Source organism: Atractosteus spatula, chromosome 5 (assembly GCF_055471065.1).
Source record: "Atractosteus spatula isolate fAtrSpa1 chromosome 5, fAtrSpa1.hap1, whole genome shotgun sequence".
In the NCBI taxonomy this organism is placed as follows: Eukaryota; Metazoa; Chordata; class Actinopteri; order Semionotiformes; family Lepisosteidae; genus Atractosteus; species Atractosteus spatula.
This window is the reverse complement of record NC_142710.1, coordinates 5,762,785-5,784,952: the sequence shown is the minus strand read 5'-3', so window position 1 is coordinate 5,784,952 and position 22,168 is coordinate 5,762,785. Positions and strand designations below refer to the sequence as shown.

The 22,168-nt window shown below is 40.8% G+C and overlaps 2 protein-coding genes across 4 annotated transcripts in view; both read left to right on the top strand.

Moving 5' to 3' along the window:
* LOC148833679 (uncharacterized) overlaps positions 1-22,168 on the top strand; it is a 95,348-nt gene that overhangs the window by 55,545 nt on the left and 17,635 nt on the right. Inside the window, exons 15-22 of one of the 3 annotated variants that reach the window (XM_088917353.1) lie at positions 10,413-10,538; positions 10,683-10,808; positions 11,122-11,247; positions 12,097-12,222; positions 12,757-12,882; positions 14,880-15,005; positions 15,591-15,713; positions 16,315-16,341. In XM_088917353.1, the coding sequence (XP_088773479.1) occupies positions 10,413-10,538; positions 10,683-10,808; positions 11,122-11,247; positions 12,097-12,222; positions 12,757-12,882; positions 14,880-15,005; positions 15,591-15,713; positions 16,315-16,341 (906 nt within the window). Of the gene's footprint in view, positions 1-10,412; positions 10,539-10,682; positions 10,809-11,121; positions 11,248-12,096; positions 12,223-12,756; positions 12,883-14,879; positions 15,006-15,590; positions 15,714-16,314; positions 16,342-17,681; positions 17,709-17,879; positions 19,103-22,168 lie in introns of those variants that run through there. The other 2 variants (XM_088917354.1, XM_088917357.1) reach the window with 2 other exon arrangements.
* Positions 20,157-21,825, top strand: LOC148833680 (zinc-binding protein A33-like). The gene is made up of 2 exons (XM_088917772.1): positions 20,157-20,232; positions 21,302-21,825. The coding sequence occupies exons 1-2, from the start codon at positions 20,157-20,159 to the stop codon at positions 21,823-21,825; spliced, it is 600 nt and encodes a 199-aa protein (XP_088773898.1).

The window sequence follows — 22,168 nt, the reverse complement described above, 5'->3', positions numbered from 1 at the left end:
ATGATGATATCCTATCAATTACTGAAGGAAAACAGAGATATTTCCAGGCTTTTAACAAAGCTCTTCCAACAGCTGTTGAAGTCACACCTAATTTTGTTTTTACTGTGCCTAAAGAAAAAGGGGAGAGGTGACCCCTTAAACAGGAATTATTCCTGCCTTGTACTTGGCTAAGCACCTAGCTAATATCCTTACGTCCTTGTCCTTGTCCTCAGGTTGTTTTCATCTCCCAGAATCAGCAGTGCATGCAGAGACCAGCAACAAATACTAATATGGCTAAAGTGCCCTTTTATTTCCCAGTGGTTAACAACATTCCTTGGCGTCCACTCAACACCCAGAGTACACCGGTAAAAGTCGATGCCCCATTTGAGGGGGTGGAGGCACCGGAGTGTGGTTAGCAAAAACCATTAAAAAAAAGGAAAAAGCTCACTGTTTGGCACAGCGACAGCCACACTGGACTGTCCCTATTTATTGGGTCCAGTCCAGGGAGCACAGAAAGACCACTTGGAACAGTCGTTTCTAGTCTGGACTATCCCTATTTATCGGGGTCCAGACTGAAAGAAAAAGAGCAGGGCCAAAAACAAAAGAGAAATCAATGTGCCCCGCTGAATCCTCACAGCAGAAGAAAATAAAAAAAAGATCAACGGAAGCAAAAATGAGGCCTCAACACTCTCTCACTCAATCCCGTCTGGGACTGTCACTGGAATGTTATCCCCTTGTGGGGTATCGGGACTGGAATCCTGCTTGTCTGTCCCTCCGGGGAGGTGCTCAGTGAGCTCTTAAGGGGCCTCCACAGCTACGGCTTGTCCTAAATTAGCCTGGTCACCTGTGGTTGCTAAGGCAACACATCACACTTAATCCAGGTCTCCGCCTCCACACTGAACATGCCCCCGCGTAATGCCACATACCCCAGTGTGCCCCCATTACCCAACAAATGTCCCAAAATAATGGAGTCCTGTAGTTCTATCCTCTGCTGCCTTGGCTTCCTGAATAAAATTGTCCCAGATGTCCCCACCCGCCCCCCAACCTGTTTGTCTCTGAGTCCACTAGAGTAGGGTAGAGTAGGGTAGAGTGTAGGGATGATGATGTTGAGGTCTTACTCTGCTTCCCCCAGTCCCTGGTGTCTAGGTCTTTCCTCAGGAGGACTTGATACTGGCGCTGGCCAGTCCGGACAGCGAACTCCAGTCCCTCAAGTCCCGGGGCTGGGATATCATGTTCACTTGTGTCTCTCCAAGAAAGTGGTTACCAGCTCCGTTGGCAGGTTGGGGTTAACCATGTGCATTGTGATGGTCCTCTGGTTTCCTTTCCTCATCGGTTCCACCGGAAAATTAGAGAGAGGGGGGTTTAGTTCCCACCCCCCAAATCTCTATGTAAGCACCGGACTGACTTGTCTGGAGGCAAAAGATTTCCTCCACCGCAAGGCGCAGCAGTCCCTCGAGGAAGGATGCCATGGCGTTTCTTCTTCCACCTTCTTCCAGTCATCCTTGTTTCTGCCATTCTGCCAGAGGACACAGAGAAAGTGAGAAAGAAGAGTGCGTCCGCAGGCCACGCACACTTTCAGCCTAGAGGCAAAGGAGGTAGAGAGAAAGAGCAGGAAGAGAGAGGAAGAGAAGCTTCCAGGTCTCAAGGGGGGGAGAGAGCATTGTGGTTAGGCCACGCACACTCAACCCTAGCCAGGAGGTCAAGGAGGCAGAGCTAAAAGGAAAGGTGAGGAGAAAAGAAGGGGAGAAAATACTGGTTCCCACACAGCTCAGCTGCTGCCTAGCCTTAAACTGATGGGCTCAACCCAAGGTGACACTGGCTCAGGCACACTTCAGGAGCCTTCGATCTCCGTCTAGACCTCAGGAAGGCCAAGAACTGTGGTCAGGCCACACATATTTGATCTTAACCAAATGGCTGAATAGCGGCAAGATCTTGATCTTCATGAGGAGATTTTATGAAGTCAGTAGCGAATCCCTCAGAGTTCGTCAAGGTGAGCCACTGCTCTTTCTTGCTGCTTCTGCTCTTTCTCCAGGCCGTGAGGCTGTGCGACTTGCGAGGGACTGCAGCCGATATAAACCCTCAGGTACTGCTGATGTCAGCCTTAGGAAATGGAAACTTACCGTCAATCCTCAAAATTTTCAGTTTCATTTCTTCTGATGGAAATGACACAGCATGGCCTGTGTGCAAATAATTAACAACAAAAAAACATTATTACTTATTTAATTATTAACTGTATGAAATATTATTATCCAATAATTTATTAACAAATCTATCAATAATTTTTAACAATAATTTAATAATACATCATTGAATTAGAACTTATTGGAGTGTCTCAGCATTGGTATATCGAATTAAAAAATACGATATAGTAGTTTTAGCAGTTTCTAACTATGAAAGTGCTAAAGAAATTGTCCAGCCCACAAAAGGCAGGCGTAAAACACACCAAATTTTATATGAGAGTATTCTTGTCCTGTCAATGATAGCAGCTTATTTGAATCAGACTTGTAAATGAAGGCAGGTTCCTCTTTCGGTTGCACATTCTATATCAGTGCAGTTTAAAGATATACAACATTTATGAGAATGTGAAAATGGGATCAGCTCTGGATTTGTCATCTTTTCCTCAGAGCACAGCTGCCGTGCAAAGTCAAGGGAATTCAGCAGGGAAAGTCCAGAGCTGTGCCGATACAACACATCTTTGAGGCTGTAGACTTTACTTTATCTACAGGATGCAATTAGAGGATGAAAGTAAAAATTGCTCTAAAACAAATTACAAATTGTATCTAAAGGGATAATCTAATAAAGATGTTGACTTTGTTTTGAAAACAAACAAACTGTGCAAACCTCAATTACGTTCTGGTGTTCTTGCAAAGAGAACCCAGTACTTGGTCAAAGAAAGAGAAAAAAAGAAATAAGATTCCTGTTACACTCAAAATATTTTATGATTCTTCTTTTATATCTGTGTCATGAACAAAAGATACAAAATCACCTTTTTACATTAGGTACATCATTCATTTAGAGTGAGTCTGTGTTTACTTTGATGGCTGAAGTTAAGACTATTTGGTTGCACACTATATATATTACTGTATAAGGTTTGTAAGGTTAAATTGTTGAAGAGGTCTTTGTCAATTGTTTAAATTTTTCCCTGCAAACTTGGATTCTCTTTTAAATTATTTTGGAACTTGTCACTAGAATCCTGACCTATAAGTGGCTAGTGAAGTAATCCAGGCTCAAACGCTTGATCGCAGGAGGAGAAATGTCTTTACCCTTTGAGCCACACGGAAGGACCCTTGGACCAGTAGGACCTTTGTGACCAAATTCCGAAAGTTAGGATAAAAGCGAAATAGGACAGAAGTTCAATTCATCCTCCTCGTCCATATTTCCCTGTGCTCTAGCCAGCACTGGTCTTCAGCAGACACAAACCAGGTAGGCGCCTGGACTCTCTGAGAAACTCTCACAAAGCAGACTGAGTAAGGTTGGCATCTTTCTAGGTCCAAACAGCCACGCATCCCTGCCCTGCTGTTTTTCTTGGAGATGAGCGTCTCTGGAAAAATGGGCAGAACTGATACCCAGCATGCACTGCGCTAACACAAAGTGCCATACTGAGGCTTACTGTAGTAATGAGCTTATCAACGAGCCAGAGTCCTTGATTCCTCACCTCTGGCAGTGCGACAACGACGACCTTCCTGCCTGACTGCCTGACTGTAATCTCTGCACCTCCATCCTGTGAAATGAATCCTATTGGAAATAAATCCTATAGTAAACCCCATCATTTCATTTTGAAGCCCAATTGATATAACGTTAGTTTGTACTTGCCAGCCGTATCACCCTGCAGCTCACAAATGGCAACCCACTGCAGCTAAACAGGTGTGAGTCTGGTCAGTACCTTGATGGGAGATCTTGGGAAAGCTAAGGTTGCTGCTGGAAGAGGTGTTAGTGGGGCCAGTAGGGGGGCGCTCATCCTGCGGTCTGTGTGGGTCCTAATGCCCCAGTATAGTGATGGGACACTATACTGTAAAAAGGCAGCTCTTTTGGATGAGACATTAAACTGAGGTCCTGACTCTCTGTGGTTATTAAAATCCCAGGTTGTTTCTCGAAAAGTGTAGTGGTGTTACCCTATTGTGCTGGCCAAATTTCCCATTGACCCTTACCAATCATAGCCTCCTAATAATCCCCGTCTCTGAACTGTCTTCACCACTCTGTTCTCCTCCCCACTGAGAGCTGGTGTGTGGTGAGAGAACTGGAGCATCATCCAGGTGGGGCTGCACACAGGTAGTGGTGGAGGGGATCCCCATTACCTGTAAAACACTTTGAGTGGAGTGTCCAGAAAAGTGCTAAATAGTAAGGAATTATTATTATATGGAATCCTCTTAAGAAGCGGCCTTCTTTTAACGAGTCATTTTTGTTTAATGACCTCTGAGTGCTCCTAATATAAACCCTCAAAGGAAGTTAAAAACATTTGAAATAAATAAATGGATCTTATTAATTCTATAATTAAGCAATGTATTGCATCAGATCAGCTCTTGTTTACTGGCTGTTGTCACATCTACTAAGAGTACCAGGTACTCTTATGGTGCCTCATAAATATTGCAAGGATTGGTTACAATTCACTGGGTACTCATCTAGGGGGGCAGTCGCCCATTTTCAAAATGGTTCCCTGCCAACCATATGCCCAAAAAGTGGGAAAGGTGTAATAATCTGCTGCTTAAGATGAGCGATGGACCAGATGAAGCAGGGGAGCTGCAGGGAATTAGGAAACAGCTTAGCAGAGCTGAGCTGAGTAGGTTTTCAGGAAAGCCTAAACTAAGATTAATTAGGTGGATCCTGTGCGTGGGCGGATGGCTGATTGAAAATAGGGATCCGAAGAAGGCGACGGGATCCGAATCGTTAACCCAGAGAGGAGTCTAGGTCGTGAAACAAAAGGTGGTTATCAGAAGGTCGAGAGAGAACTACTGTAGAAGTCGAGATCTAAGAGGAGGGTAGCTCTTGCTGAGAAAGTCTCAAAGGTGAGTGAGGATGGATTGAGGAGAGAGGGTTTAAATAGAAAGGAACGTGGTGTCAAATAGTGCATGAGCGGAGCAGAGTGTGCGTGGGTACGTGGTGCTGCCTCCATGCTTGTGTGCGATTTGTGACACAGGACTGAGCTGAGCAGAGCAGCGCTGAGAAGGGCTGAGAAGGGCTGAGCTGGGCTGAGCTGAGCTGAGCAGGGCAGGGCTGAGCAGGGCTAAGCTGACCAGAGTTGAGCTAAACTGAACTAAACTGAGCTAAGCTGAGCAGAGCTGAGCATGGCAGAGCTCAGCAGGGCTGAGAAGGTCTGTGCAATACTGAGCACACAGGCAGACATGATGCAATAGCAGGCCAAGGAATCGGGTACATTTCCACACAACAGTCCTCCCCTCCCCCTGACCCAGCCCTTCAGGGATAAAAGAGAAGTCCCTCTTGAGACAGCCCGCAGAGCTGGCGATCATCAGAGATGGGGAATCCTGAGAAAGACGTGGAGCTTAAAACCATGAGGAAGCTGACAGAAGGGCCGTCACACGCTGGGAAACTTGAAGGTACAGTCCAGACATCAATCTGAAAAATAGCCTTAATTTCTGAATTCATGAACTAATCTCTGAGGACAAGTAACACTGTTCATAACCTGCATTTTATATAGCACCTTTCATGGGCCAAATTGCCTCCTTTTGTTTTTAACTGATTCAACACTTATGTTAAAAAATAATTCTTACAATATTATTCACTTCACAAGAATTTTTTTTTTCAACAAAGGCAGGGGGGGCTTTTACTTTCAGTTACCCAATGCCTATGTTTCCCATGTTAATAAACTATCATTCATCTGTTTTCAGTCCATTTTCCTCATGAGAGTTGTAAATGCTCTTTATTTTCTATATATTAATAGTAATAAAATTGTTCATCTCACATAGAAATGCCAACAGTTTAGTGTCCAACAGTCCTTGATTGGAAATATATGATTAGGTTCAGCCAGGGCAGAATTTCTGTTAGCTGTATCTCATTGATTACAATATTTCATAGACTGAATACAGTTGAATTTTTGGATTAACAAAGTCTCTTTTCCATCAACAATAAAGCTCCTAGCTATGAAATATACTCTTCTGAATATACCGTATTCAGTTTCAGTTTCGGTGAGTTCTCATGCCTGTATCTATCCATTCAGTTTACCACAGGTCAAAATTCTGAGGCAAATGTTTGCCTTAGTATTAACAAGAGAACAACTGGATTAATGTATTTTGTGAAGCATTATTTTTTGCTGCTGTATAGAAACACAAATATTATAACAAAAAGAAAAGGCTAAAGTGTGATTCAGTCATCTCAAGTAAAGTGCTTGAAAACTGGAAACATTGCAAATGAAGTGAAGAGAACTGTGATTTTATATTGTCATATTATACACAGAGGAACTACACACGTGCAAAACCTTTGATTCCATTACTGGTACATAAAAATAATGTGAATCATCATTTGAAAAAACAATCCACATCTCAGAAAATCCATACTTAATAGAGATTGGCACATTGCAGCGTGCAGGAGTTTTTTTTATATTTCACAATATCAGATATGAGCACTTTCTACTTACCTGTCAGCCCCAGTTGCACAGAATACAGAACCCAATTTGCTGAATGAGCGCAGTGCTGTTCCTTTGTTTAATTCTGAAAGTAATCTTTAAGTTGATGACCTGTTATAAAAAGATAACAATGGCAAAAGGACAGCTCTGGTGTTTTCAAGTACTATACTGGCACTGAAGTCATCAAAGATCACCAAGCCACTTATTCTCATTCCCAGGGACTCAACCGAGCTCAGAGAGGAGAGTGTCATCCTACAGGAGCCTTGCGCTGGTCTTTGCCATTCTGTGGATCAGCACTCTCAGTGCTGGAGTGGGTCTCTACTGTGAGTACCAGCAGGGAGCAGTTCAGTGCTGACACTCACACCTGAAGAAGGCTCCACTGCCGAAACGTTGTGTTTCCTTTCTTTATTTTTTCAGTATTGAATAAACCTATTACTTGTTCCTTTGCAGCCTATGCATGCTGACGCAGCTCCCCACCTGAACTACTTATCAGTTCTAAGATGCTTTTGCAAAAAACAAATACTCACCAATTCAAGGAGAAGTTCTGCTGAGTTGTCAGTGAGTTGCTGGTTTTCTCCTGCCTGTTTTTGCCCATTCAGTTTACCACAGGTCAATGGAACATTCTGAAGCAAGTGGCCTTTCTGAACATCCACTAACACTGCAGAACCAACTGGAGGATTTCCGAATGAACACGTCTAACCTCATAACTGGTAAGGGTTGCATTTTTAAAAGCTTTGCATTTAAAATTGAGACTTGTATTCTTTTTTTTTTTATCGAGGGTCAATGTCGACGTAGCTGACTGGTTCAAAAACTTGAATCGCGAACGGTAGAATTCAGTAGTTGGTTTGAAAAGGCGAAAAACCTCAGTTCCTCATCAGAAACCTACTTATTTTAGAAGTGAAGAACTTTCACTCTTCTAAATCTGGAACTAAACCTAGAATTAATATACATTACACAGTGACTCCATGTCAGTCGTTTCTCTGATCAAAATCAGATCTACCACACTGATGGGCAAAACAGCTATCCGTTGCTGATAATACTGACTTTATTTACTAAAAAGTCAGAAGTAGAATTCTCTTCTGATGGTTCTACCTCTGTCAATGTTGTGGTATGAGTAAGTAATATTCCCAAAATACATATATGCAAGCTTATTGGCACCCCCCATCAACTTTGTAAAGCCTGTGCTGTAACCCTATCTGCAGATGGCACTGTACTTGAACTTCAGACTAAATTGAAAAACTTGGGGGTGATATTTGATTCAGGCATGACATTCGATCCAGATGTGCAACATATTGTCAGAAAATCTTTCTTTCACCTCAGTCTGATCAGAAACCAGTCTACCTATTACAAGACTATGTCCTATGTTATCACTAACTGTGGCTGAAAAGCTGATCAACACATGTGTCTTCTCCCGAATTGACTACTGTAACAGTCTACTTGCTGGGCTTTCTAAATTCACATTGAACAAACTCCAGAATATCCAAATCCTGAATCCTGACCAGGTCTAGTGCAAGTGATCTCATTACTCCTGTCCTGGAGTCCTTGCACTGGCTTCCTGTCAAGTTTTGTGATGACTTCATGCTCACCTACAAGGCTCTGCATGGCTTGACACCTCAGTACCTGTCTGAGCTACTATCGTCCTACTCCCCACCTCGCAACCTTCACTCTTCTAAATCTGGTCTCCTATCAGTCCCCCAAGCCCATGTACACTATGGGTGACAGGGCCTTCTCCTATTATGCCCCAAAGCTCTGGAACTATATCTCCAAGGATATCAGAGAGTCACGCTTCTCTAAATTAGCTGCACCTATGCACAGCCTCTCCTTCAAAAGCTATGCAGAGGCTCAAGAGGATGTCTGAATAAACCCATATGATTCCTTAGAAGAGTCAATTCAGAGAATCTCAGGTTGAGAATTATAAGTGCGTAAAAAGAAACAAATTGTATTCTGAGTAATAGCCTCGGTCATAGCTGTGTCTGCTGCTAGTAACTAGAAGAAGATAGTCAGGCCAAATAGGTTCAACTAGGTGAGAGTCTTTCCACTCTTATTAGTGGGTTCATGTAGGATCGAGTCTTCTTTGGGACTGGCAATTTACTGGGGAGATTGGCATCTCTTTTGGCATGTTCTCAATCTTAACTCGACACCTACTAAGGAATAACACATGTTCAGATTTTCCTACCATGCTACCTAACGCAATAAAGTGTATTACACTGCTGTACAATTGACTGGTTCATATCACCAGGTTTCATGTTTTTAAAACATTAAACATCATTTGACATTTTGACTGATCAGCTTTACCTACCCAGTAGTAACAAGATCAATGAAAAAAACTATTCTTTTGATAATTCTGCAGAACTACAGAACAAGCTTCAAATCCTTCAGCAAGAATATTCTGACCTTCAAAAAGACCATGCCGATGCAGAGAGAAACTTCAGAAATGTGACTGAAACTTGTCAGATTACACTGAACTCCAAGACAGGTGAAGTTTACAGTTACAAACCTCTTTCTTGTGTGGCTTTTTAAACAATCATTTTGAGGAATTACTGTACATAACCCCAGGTTTCAAGACCAAGTGAAAATATCCCTTATGTGCTTCACCCAGAACTTCTGATGTCTCTGGAGAGCCTTCAAAAAGAGCACTCTACCCTTCAGAAAGACCACTCCGATCTACAGGAAAGTTACAGGAATGTGTCAAACGGCCAATTGCTTACCCAGAGATACAGCACTGGTAAATTATAATTTATTCTCTAGAGTTTCTATTAACTAATGAAATAATGTAAACAAAAATCTATTAATCAAATAATTTCTCAGCTAAAAGTGGAATAGGAGCAGGAGTGCATTGCACTGAGCATAATATGTGTTTGTATAATACTGAAGTATATAGAGCATTCTGGGACTCTAGCAATAGAGTCTTATATAAATAGACATTATGATTGTTTACTTGTATCTGTAAATAGTGATATGAATGATCAGATTATGACATCAGACATCTTGCAGATGTTTTAGTTCTTCATTTGTGGACAAAAGGAGATGTTAGCAGCACTGCTGGCTTTCATTCTCCTTAACTTCAGAAGCGAATAAGGATGAAGCCAAATGTGACAATTATTATTTCCATTTCTGTATATCCAAATTTTGCAAAAATCTTCAGACCCATCAAAGGTAAAATGTTGATTTTCACCAAGATCATTCAGTGATGACCTACAACGTAATAGGTTCTGAACTTTTTCCACCATGGCTTTTTAATGATCATCCTGAAGATGTACGCCAACACAGTTTACAGAAGTACATGAAAGTTCTTGTGTTTGGCCTCCAGAACTACAGAATTCACTGAAGAACCTTCAAAGAGACAACTTTGACCTTCAGGGACGTCTTTCCGACCTACAGAGAGACTACAGCAATGTGACGGAACACAGTCAGCTTACACAACAAGCCAAGACAGGTGTAGACCTTTGTGATGGTCTAGATCACATCTCATCCTCTTTATCTACTGAGAAATTGTTATTGACTAAAAGATTTTGACTTACAGAGACTCCAAAATCAGTTTAAATAAGCACTGCATATTCATTTCTTCAGGACTGCAGAAGAAACCGGAGACTCTTCAAAAGGAACATTCTAACCTTCAGAGAGACCTTTCGGGTCTACAGAGAAATTACCATAATGTTTCTGACACTTGTGAGCTTGTGCACAAATCCAAGACTGGCAAATGTTTTATTATCAGTTGCTTCTTTAATGATGACTTTTACGTCACGATGATCTATTTTATATCTTATGGCTTTTTATTGCTGATTCTTTAAGGACTGGATAACATCATAATGTTTAGCTAAAACAAATTCAAATATGTCTTTTCTGGAACATCCAGAGCTGGAGAAGAAACTGCAAGCCCTTCAAACAGACCACAGTGACCTCCAGAGAGACTGTTTGGATCTACAGAGAAACTGTACCAATGTGACAAGAAACTGTCAGCTCACACAGCAGACAAAGACTGGTGAGTTACTTTTTGTGCTCTACAAAACAATACAAGGAGATTTTAATGTTCCTCTCTTTACTTCTGTTGATCATCAACTAAAAGTTCTACTCTAACAATGGCTCCAAGATTAGGTGAAATACGTTCCTTGTGTTCTATATCCAGAACTGCAGAAGAGCCTGGAGACCCTTCAAAAGCAACATTCTAACCTTCAGAGAAGCCTTTCAGATCTACAGAGAAGCTACAGAAATGTGTCAGAAAGCCATCTTCTCACACAGAGAACCAACACTGGTGAAACATCATGTTTTGATATTCCTACCTCTCTAGTGATCAACAAACCTTCTCTCCAACAGTTCATTGACCAATTTCTGGTCACAGCCCATGCCAGATGTTTATGGTTATAACCTCAACAAAATATGTCTTGTTTGTAGTTACATTGGAAGGAAAATGCATTTACTGTATTATTATCCTGACAACTGTTAAATATCCATTGTCAAATGACTTCACAGTGTCATACTCTTTCAAGGCTTTGACAGATTCACCATTTCCTCAAGACAGATTTCTCTTGGTGAAACATGGCATTTAATGTCTCTCCATTGTGCAGAGCAACAGAAGAAGCTGCAGGCTCTGCAAAGAGAGAACTCTGACCTTCAGAGAGACCATTCAAACCTGCAGAGAAGATACAGCAATGTCACTGGCACTTGTGAGGTGCTGCACAAATCCAAGACTGGTAAACTTTTAGAATTAAATGTTGCTTCCTTTCTAAAGACCTCACATCAAATTGGCCTTTATTCGTGACACTTTATAGCTTTTCATAGATAATTATCTTAAATATTGTATTATATCATAATTCCTTACTGTTAAATAGTGCTTTTCTGGACACTTCACTCAAAGCGTTTTACAGGTAATAGGGATCCTCTCCACCACCAGTGTGCAGCCCCACCTGGATGATGCTCCAGTGCTCTTACCACACATCAGCTCTCAGTACGGAGGAGAACAGAGTGATCAAGCCATTTAATAAATGAGTGTTATTAAGAGGCCATGATTGGTAAAGGCCAGGGGAAAATTTGGCCAGGACATTGGGATTAACATCCCCACACTTCTCGAGAAATGCTCTGGGTTTTTTAATGACCACATAGAGTCAAGACCTCAGTTTTATGTCTCATTTAAAGGACAATGCTTATCTTACAATATAGTGTCCTCGTCACTATACTGAGATATCAGGACCCACGCAGATCGCAGGGTGAGCCCCCACGACTGGTTCCACTAACAGCTCTTCCAGCAGCAACCTTAGCTTTAACAAGAGGTCTCTCATCCAGGTACTGACCAGACTCACACCTACTGAGCTTCAGTGGGGCTGCCAGCTATGAATTGCAGGGTTATATAGCTGTGGGCTAATATATAATAATGTTTAGCTAAAACAAATTCAAATAGGACCAATATGATGAAATATGACAATACAATGAGTTTTTTTTTATAGTTCCTCCTTTCTTTACTTCAGTTGATCATCAATTTAAAGTTTTACTCTAACAACGACTCCAAGATTAGGAGAAATAACTCACTTGTGTTCTTTGTCCAGAACTGCAGAAGACTCTGGAGTCTCTTCAAAGACAACATTCTAGTCTTCAGAGAGAACTTTCAGATCTACAGAGAAACTACAGGAATGTGACAGAGAGCCATCTTCTCATGCAGAGATCCAACACTGGTAAAACATCATGTTTTGATATTCCTACCTCTCTAGTGATCAACAAACCTTCTCTCCAACAGTTCATTGACCAATTTCTGGTCACAGCCCATGACAGGTTGCAGGAATCCAATTCTCACAATTTCTTTTTTGTACCTGAACTGGCAAGAAAATATAGTAATCATATTTTATAACTTTTAAAATATCCCTCATGACAAAGTTGACCTGGTAAGACAAAGTCATTTACCTTCTCTCCATTGGGCAGAGCTGCAGAATAATCTGCAGACTCTGCGAAGAGTTCACTCTGACCTTCAAAGAGACCTTTCGGGTCTAGAGAGGAATTACCACAATGTCTCTGGCACTTGTGAGCTTGTGCACAAATCCAAGACAGGCAAATGTTTAATTATCAGTTGCTTCATTAATAATGACTTTTACGTCACGCTGAGCTATACTCTTTATATCTTATGGCTTTTTATTACTGATTTTTTAAGGACTGGATTACATCGTAATGTTTAGCTAAAACAAATTCAAATATGTCTTTTCTGGAACATCCAGAGCTGGAGAAGAAAGTGCAAACCCTTCAAACAGACCACAGTGACCTCCAGAGAGACTGTTTGGATCTACAGAGAAACTGTACCAATGTGACAAGAAACTGTCAGCTCACACAGCAGACAAAGACTGGTGAGTCACTTTTTGTGCTCTACAAAACAATACAAGGAGATTTTTTTAATGTTCCTCTCTTAACTTCTGTTGATCATCAACTAAAAGTTCTACTCTAACAATGGCTGAGTTTCTTCCTTGCTAACTTTTCTAACTTTTAAAATATACCTCATTACCCTCTCCTCATGACAAAGTTGACCTGGTAAGAAAAAGTCATTTACCTTCTCTCCATTGGGCAGAGCTACAGAAGAAGCTGCAGACTCTTCGAAGAGAGCACTAAGACCTTCAGAGAGACCATTCAGATGTAGCGGCGAGGCTTAATAATAAGGCAGAATTAAGTGTTTCTGAGCTTCCCAAATGAGGCCCCATTTCTCTGTTCATCTCTGTGGTGCAGCCACAGAGAGACCATTAGTGCAGGGTGATTTAAGGTTTCCTAGGACAGCTCCCAAAGGGGGATGCACTTAGCTAAGTCTGGCTATCATGATCAATGGTCATCCACTGGCGCCTATCAGTCTAGGGAGTGCCGGATGGACATCTGGACTGCATTCTTAAGTGTCAGGACTAAGTGACTCATATCTCACCTTGATCAACCAATCAGGGACTGGTAGGGCTGAGTAACCCACGTGGGACTCTGATGCCCATGGAACTTTCAGCCAATCAACGAGCTGAAGTTCCTCCAGGTAAAAACAGGCAACACAGGCCTGGAGATTCAGAGATTCAACAAGACTCCAGATTCAACAAGATTCAGATTCGGGAGATTCAGTAAGATTCTGGAGAGGATTCTGTGGACTGTTCTAAAGGGAATTCAAAGGAGAATTCCAGGGCAGGACGGCCCAGGAGCAGAAGGCTCCCAAGGGCAGGACATTCTCGCAGCGCGCCTCCTGACCATCCCGAGACTCAGCCCGGACAACCACGGAACGGCCAGTGTGTCCGAGTGCCAGAACTTTCCTTTGTTCTAAGAGTCTAGAGTGGAGGTTGCCAGAGAGTAACCAGCAGCAGGCCTCGTGGACAGGTCAGAACTGTGGACAGCTGAATCACTATTCAGAACTAGCTCTTCATCAGGAACGAACCGGTCCTCTTCCTGACTTGCTGGGATCCACAGTCATCTTTTCTCCTGTGCACAAACTTTGCTAGTTAAAGCCAACACTAACTAGCCGGTCAGTGAGCATCAGCAGCGCACCGTCGCAAGCCGCACAGCACAGCCTGGCACGGAGCCAGAGAGCGCGGATTGGACAGCAACAAGCCTGCAGCTGATTGTTTGTGCCTGCAGGAGATCTGAATCCCCAGAAATTGGATGAGTATTCAACTTCAATGCATTACAGCTCGAGAATTCAATTGTTATCCCAACCAGTTGATATCAATTTAATTCCTAAGAGTTATGTACTTGTTTTGAGTATCTAATGTAGAAGTTGTAACCAAGTTCACTTTACGAAACGGTCTTAATGAATGATATACTGAACGTATGTCCTCTTGATGTGTAACACTTCGTAACTGATTGAATATATACCTTTTGTATTCTGATAACCCTCTCGATAAGATCTGTTAGGTTTACATGCATATTCTATGTATTAATAAATGTATCCTCGTGTATTAGTACCTGTGTGTGTGCGTTGTTTGAGTTATGTCGCATGGTTGGATTCTAAAGCCATCAAAAGAATCAATTTTGTGATTTACTGCTACAATTAATAATTGTCTCAGTAAATGCCCAAACCCTACAGAACTGGTGCCTTCAGAGAGCCACTATGATTACATATTTGGCGTCCCTGAACGGCTATGAAACACTACACAGACCTGCAGAGAAACTATGGCAATGTGACTGGAAGTTGTCAGCTTATTCAGAAAACCAAGACTGGTAAACATTTATGACTAAATGTTGCTTCTTCAATAATGAACTTCACATCCCACTGAGCTTCACACTTCAATCTTTTATGTTTTTTATTGACAACTTTGAAATGCCTGATGGTCACTTCAATGTTTATCTAAAATATATTCCTGCGTTTCATCTGTTGATTATCCAGAGCTACAGAAGAAACTGGAGACACTACAAAGAGGACACTCTGACCTTCAGAGAGACCATTCAGACCTGCAGAAAAACTATAGCAATGTAACCAGAAGCTGTCGACTTACACAGAGCTCCAAGGCGGGTGAGCCACATCCATCCTTTTTCTAACCACCTCATCCAATTCCGGATTGCAGGGAAGCTGGATCCTATTTCAGCAAGCAATAGGCCCCAGGATACACTCTGTAAGGGACACCAGCCCATCACAGGGAAGACAGATACAAATACAAACACATTTCACACCTAGGCCAATCTTCCCAGAAGTCAGTTAACCTACCCCTATGTCTTTGGACTGTGGGAGGAATCTGGAGCACCCGGAGGATACCCACGCGAACATGGGGAGAACACACAAAATGCACATTTGAATTCAGGACCTCAGTGCTGCGAGACAGCATTGGTCACCATTTGCCACTGGGCTGCCCCTGGTGAGTAACAGTTTCTCAATATTCACCTTGTATATTTTAGCAGCGATTAATATGCCTCATACAGTACATACACATTAAATTTATTTCCATATGGAGAAATAATTTACTTTTCATGAACACACCCTAACAAGCATTTAGGTGCTACTTTACTCTTTCCAAAGTTTCAATCATGCTCTCTGCTTGAATAAAGGATTAAATTGAAAATATGTCTTATCTTGCACTAAAATGTGGTTTGTGTCACCCAGAGCTACAGAAGAAATTGGAGGATGAAGAGGCTGAGAACTCCAAACTGCAGCGTCTCTACAGCAGCATGAAGGCCAACTATCTCCCCATAGAGATGTGCTTCCCCAGTGACACCAACAAGACCGGTAAATCACTACGTTATTAATTTGATCTGTACTACTCCGTGTATTTTTGTGAGAAAGAGAATACCCCAACTCCCACCAGCTCACTAAAGTATCAATACTAGGCTTCAGTCTTCTCTTCCCAAAATTCTTTGCACAGGAACCCTTCCAGCAATAACATCCCTCCACCAATATGAAAAACTAATCAGTTCATTTTATAGGAGAGTTATGAGCACTTGCTCCACATGGCCAAGTTGCAATCTTTCAAGACAAGTGGGTTAAAGCCAATTGGGTATATACACGGAGAAATCAGACCTTTCTTGACACCAGTCTTCAGCCAAGCATCCTTCTACCAATCCCACTAGACCACCGATGTGTCTGTCCCATTGTTAATTTGTAGGAGAGTTCTGACTGGATAAGTAACATGGCTAAGCTATTGTTCCTCAAGCCAAGCATAGTAAAGCCTTAAAGCTTTGTGTGAATAATTCAAATGTTACACCTTTTCCTGAAAAACCACAGGATGAACAGTCAACACCACAAAAACTGAAGTGATTTTTTTTGTATTTTTGTAATTCTGAAAAGACAGACTTTATGCCCACTTACTGTCAATGTTCTTTTATTTCAGTCAGACGTGTGTTTTCTGAGTATTCAAGTAAGTTGGTTTTATTCGAAATACTTATTTTAATTTCAGTTATAGTTTTAACACAACTTTTATATTAATATTAGGCCATAACCAAAAGCACATAATAAAACAGAAACAGTAAAACTAGGGTTAGGGTTAGGACATTTTTCCAGATCACAGCCATGTGGAAAATGTTAGTAATCTCTCAATAGAAACATTGTGCATATGATATTGGCATGAAGGTCTGAGGGAAAGGGAAAGGAAATGGTTGGATGAGCATGAAAACGATGCCAAGGCCACCCCAGTCACCTGACCTCAACCCCATTAAACACTTATGGGAGATTCTGGAGTGAGACAGCGTTTTCCACCACCATCAACAAAAACATTCATCTCATTCTTTCATGAGAACACGATGGTTTTCTCTTGAAAAAATGGTGTCCAGTACAGTTCCATTCACTTGTAGAATCTATGTCAAGTTGCGTAGCTGCTCATTGTTGGCCCAACACCCTATTAAGACACTTTGTCGGTGTTTCCTTTATTTCGACAGTGACCTGTAAGTAAAAACACAGACAATAAAATAATGAAGAAGTATTATTAATATATTCAGTAAGTGCCGATTTTCTTCACAACAGGAAAGGAAGGAGTTACCCCCATAACAGGTAACAATTTGTCTTTTCATTTTCTCTTGAAAGGTCTAGTAATATATTATTTTGAATAATTATTTTGAATCGATTTAAATCCATTATATAGAATTGATTGATTAAATACCTGCAAAATCATGAAGATACAGTTTGTATTAATATTTTAAATATATGTAATACAATATACAAATATATATATATCATTTAATTATATATAAATGTGATTAAAATTTACAATCAACCTTACCTACTTACATTTCCTGTTCTAGGAAGGTCAAATTAATAATAATTATCATAGAATATGATTGAGTGGCTATAAATGACCATAATATATAAATATTATCAGTTAAATAACTGCAAACATAAGAACATTCATACAAGATGGATTTAAATAGAAAAAAATTTAGATGTCAAGGGCTAAACTCTCATTTGCTGTTTTGTTTATAGTAGTATTACTTAGAACACTTGTCATTAAACTATATTTCATTTTCTAACAGCCTTAGCACAGTACAGTATTCAAGTTGTATGGCATTTCATTATCTGTCAAATTGCTAGACTTTGGAACTACTGCACACCTTTAAAGAAAAAGAGAGTTTTGTTTCTGAAAACAAAAACAAAATTGTCAAAAACCTTACATGCCAGAAAATGCTTTAGAAACACAGAAGTGTGGATTGTGTTAATGGACCTGACTTCGCAGCACACAAATAACTAAACTCCTTTTTTCCCCAGTGTGGAAGTGGATTCGTGAGGCCTCAGGTACGGTTTTCCCATCATCTTTCTTCAATAGTGTTTCCTGTCACCACCACACCAGGTCACACTCAGCTCTGAACAGAAACATTTTAAAAGTAAAAATAGTCATACATTTATGTCAAATCATACAGTATATGTACAGTTCTCATTGGTCATTGTTGTTTCTTTCCTAAACAGTTGATGTGTCACTGGATCCCAATTCAGCGCAATCCAGTCTCATCCTGTCTAAGGATGGGAAACAAGTGAGGATGGGTGATCGAAGACAGACTCTACCTGATTTTCCACAGAGATTTGATCCTGTAATTTGTGTTCTGGGCAGGGAGGGATTCTCCTCTGGGAGACACTACTGGGAGGTTGAAGTGGGAGAGAAGATTGCCTGGGATTTAGGTGTCGCCAAAGAGTCCATCAACAGGAAGGGGAAGATTGTGCTCTCCCCTAAGAATGGCTACTGGACAGTGTGGCTGAGGGATGATGCGTACAAGGCACTTGCTGACACTACTGTCCTCCTGCCCCTGAGCCTGAAGCCCCAGAAGGTGGGGATCTATGTGGATTATGAGGAGGGACAGGTCTCCTTTTACAATGTGGAGACCAGGAATCACATCTACACTTTCACTGACACCTTCACTGAGAAACTCTACCCCTACTTTAGCCCTGGTCTCATAGATGGTGGTAAAAACACAGATCCACTGATCATCTCTCCTGTCAGTCACGCAGAATAAGTATGAAATTGGTATTTTAAAATAATTATATTTGCATTAATACGAATTAACTGCTTTTATGAAATGAATGCTTCACTGCTGTAATTTGGAATTGTAATGTGGAATCATTTATAATTATTAGACTGCTTTGTAGGAAAGATGATAAACGAAGCCCCAGATGTGGTTTGTGGTGTGTGTGGCTGAGGGATGAGGTGTACAAGCCCTTTGATCTGTCCTACTTTCACACAGCTCAAAGCCTTAGAAGGTGGGGGTGTCTGTGGATTATGAAGAGTGACAGATCTCCTTTCACAATGTGAGATCAGGAATCACATCCACACTGTCGCTGATACCTTCGCTGAGAAACTACATCCATTCTTTTGTCCTGGTCTCAATAAGGACCAATCTCCACCCAACTGATCACCTCTTTCTGAGAGTCCCACACATTGAATGTGTATATATATATATTTCTTCTATATAAAAATCCAAGCTGTCTTTGCCCATTGATGTGAATATGGTGCTTGTTCCTGTGGATGATTCTGGCATGAGAATCCAAGCACCTCTGTACTTTCAGTTCTGAAGTTTCTGAAGCCTTTAAAAGTGTCAGTATGAAATGTACATAAAACATATGTAACAGAATTTACAAGGAAAGTTCAGGAGGGATGACTGCCAATTTCAATCAGCCTCAGCTATCCTAAATTGGGATCATTTCTGATAGTATTTTTTTCTTTTATGAAAATAAAAAGCTGTGTTTGCCCATGATGTGAATATTGTGCTTTGCTCCCATACATGAATCTGGCATGAGAAACCAATAACCTCGGTGATTTCAGTTCAGAATGTATCCTACCATAGAATGTACTCTACCAGCCTTTGAAAGTATCAGTATGAAATTGTACTCAAAATATAACTGCTATAAGTTTCGCTGAGTGTCATATGAAAGTTTGGGAGGGATGACAGCAGCCAAGTTCAAACGGCCTCAGCTATCCTAAATTGGGATCATTTCTGATAGTATTTTCCTCAGTTTAAAAAATCTATAAATATTACTCAGAAGTTTTTTTTTCTCCGTAACGTGTGACTATCTTCTGCTGCCTTCCTCCAGCCCATCTCCAGCTGCCCCTTGGTCACTCCTCACTCTGCAGGAGGTCCCAGCCTCCTCCTCCCATGACTGGGGGGGGGGGGGGGGGGGCTGAGCCTCAGTAAAGGAGGTTAATCCAAATTGACTGAAACTGACTGAAACAATAAACAAATTCAGCACACTTAGTTTGTGGTTGTTGTTCATTCCAATGAACTGGTATACTGTAAATAACAAAATGCAACAGAAGAAGTTATTTTGAATGGTTTAGAGTTTCTTTAAGGTAATACAGAATTTACAGTGCATGAGGGCTCTGTTCTTTCTCTTATATATTCGAGTTTTTAAATCTTAATATGTTGTCAGGAAGCAGTTGTTTCCCTTCTTTAGAACTGTTTATAGTCACGCTATGACAATTTCTATGTTTCTCCTTCTGGTCTTTAAAAATATGAATATAAATTAAACATAGAAAAATATTATAAAATGTGCTTTGTAGATTATCATAGTAAGACAAAATAGTTTTGCAAATTTCAGTGTGTCTGAGTTCATTTTTTTATTTTATTTTACATTCGAGTCTTCTATCAACAACAGTACCTTATTGACATCACAAGACTTTACTGTACATTTATTTGGAAATAAAGAAGAAAAGGTCCTCTTTAGCACTTTCTAGATCAGGGCAGTTTAATCACCATGAAGATGGACAACATTTATGAGAATGTGATAATGAAATCAGCTGTGGATTTGTCATCATGCCCTCAGCCTACAGGTGCCGTGTAAAGTCAAGGGAACTCAGCAGGGACAGTCCAGAGCTGTGCCGATACAACACATCTTTGAGGCCGTAGACTCTTCTTAAATCTGTTTCATCTATGACATGTGGTTAATGAACAAAAGTAAAAATTGCTCTAAACCTAGTTAAAACTTCAAAAAAAAGTTTGAAAAATACTGACTTAGAAATTCTGTTTGAACATTAATGGTGTCACATAATGTGAAACACAATATAAATGAGAGAGAAAACTGTCAAGTTTGTTCCTCAAAATATTTTTATTGATTTGTAATACCTTAGGTGTCTCATATGTTGTACATACTTCATTCTAAGTGACTGTTTAATTTCCTGGATGAATTAAGTCTCATGTTATATGTAAGGCTTTTAAAGGTTCTATTTTTCTATTGGTATTTGTCCACTGTTTATTATTTTTATTTGTAAACATGATTTATCTGTCTTAAGAACAAAATGCTAGTATTTTGGGCTATCAGGCACAGGTAGAGTTAGTTCCTTTTTTGACCACTAAAAATACAACATTATTCACTGTTCAGTGGTTTCAAAATTTCCTGTGGGTAGCTGCGTCAGCATGCGTAGGCTGCAAAGGAACAAGTAATAGGTTTATTCCATGCTGAAAAAAAGAAGAAAGAGAACACAACGTTTCGGCCGTGGAGCCTTCTTCAGGTGAACACCTGAAGAAGGCTCCACAGCCGAAACGTTGTGTTCTCTTTCTTCTTTTTTTCAGCATGGAATAAACCTATTACTTGTTCCTTTAAAATTTCCTGTTGTCTTGAGTTGATTCTACATCTATAGATATCTGGCCTGACCTCCTCAATTCACAGCTTTAAAATTACATCAAGACAAACTCACAAAGTTAACATCTGTTGAACATTTCAATTTAAGAAAGTGAACTGCCAAATTCTACCTCTACATTGTAGCAGATACATTTCCTAATGTATAGCTGTAAGCAATGTTCCTTATGATACTGTTAGCCATTTTGAATGCTGAAAATAAGGACCCTGTGCAGGTCTCAAGTAGGCTTATTTCCCGAGGAGTAATAAGATAATCCAAATAGAAAAGGCTGCCAAAAAAGAAACAAGTCTGTCTGTGGATGGGAAACAAGTGAAAGATGGAGACAAAAATCAGAACGTCCCTGACACTCCACAGAGATTTGATCCTGTTGTTTCTGTCCTGGGCAGAGAGGGATTCTCCTCTGGGAGACACTACTGGGAGGTGGAGGTGGGGGAGAAAACCGAATGGACTTTAGGAATTGCAAAAGAGTCCATCAAGAGGAAGGGGGAAATTATACTGAGTCCCAAAAATGGTTACTGGACAATATGGCTGAGAAATGGGAATGAGTTAAAAACTCTTGCTGACCCTTCTGTCCTCCCTCTGAGCCTGAAGCCCCAGAAGGTGGGGATATACTTGGATTATGAGGAGGGACAGGTCTCCTTTTACAATGTGGAGTCCAGGAATCACATCTACACTTTCACTGACACCTTCACTGAGAAACTCTACCCATTCTATTACCCTGGTGTCATGGATGGTGGTAAAAACAAAGATCCACTGATCATCTCTCCTGTCAGTCACACGGACTGAACATGAAATTGGGATTTTAGAATAATTATATCTGCATGAATACAAATTAACTGCTTTCATCAAATTAATGCTTCACTGCTGTAATTTGGAATTGTAATGTGGAATCATTTATAATTATTTGACTGCTTTGTACAAAAGTAGAGGTTAAATGAAGCCCCAAATTGTCATGATGCGTACCTTCTCCCGTAAGCGCCCTGGCGTTCCCATGCGTACTAAACTCCACACACCCTCATCCAGGAACAAATTATCCAACCACGTCTCTCTCTCTCCAATATTTAAACACTCTTCACCGGCTTACCTACAGTACGTCCACTATTGAGAAGTCTTCCACAGCTTTCTCTTG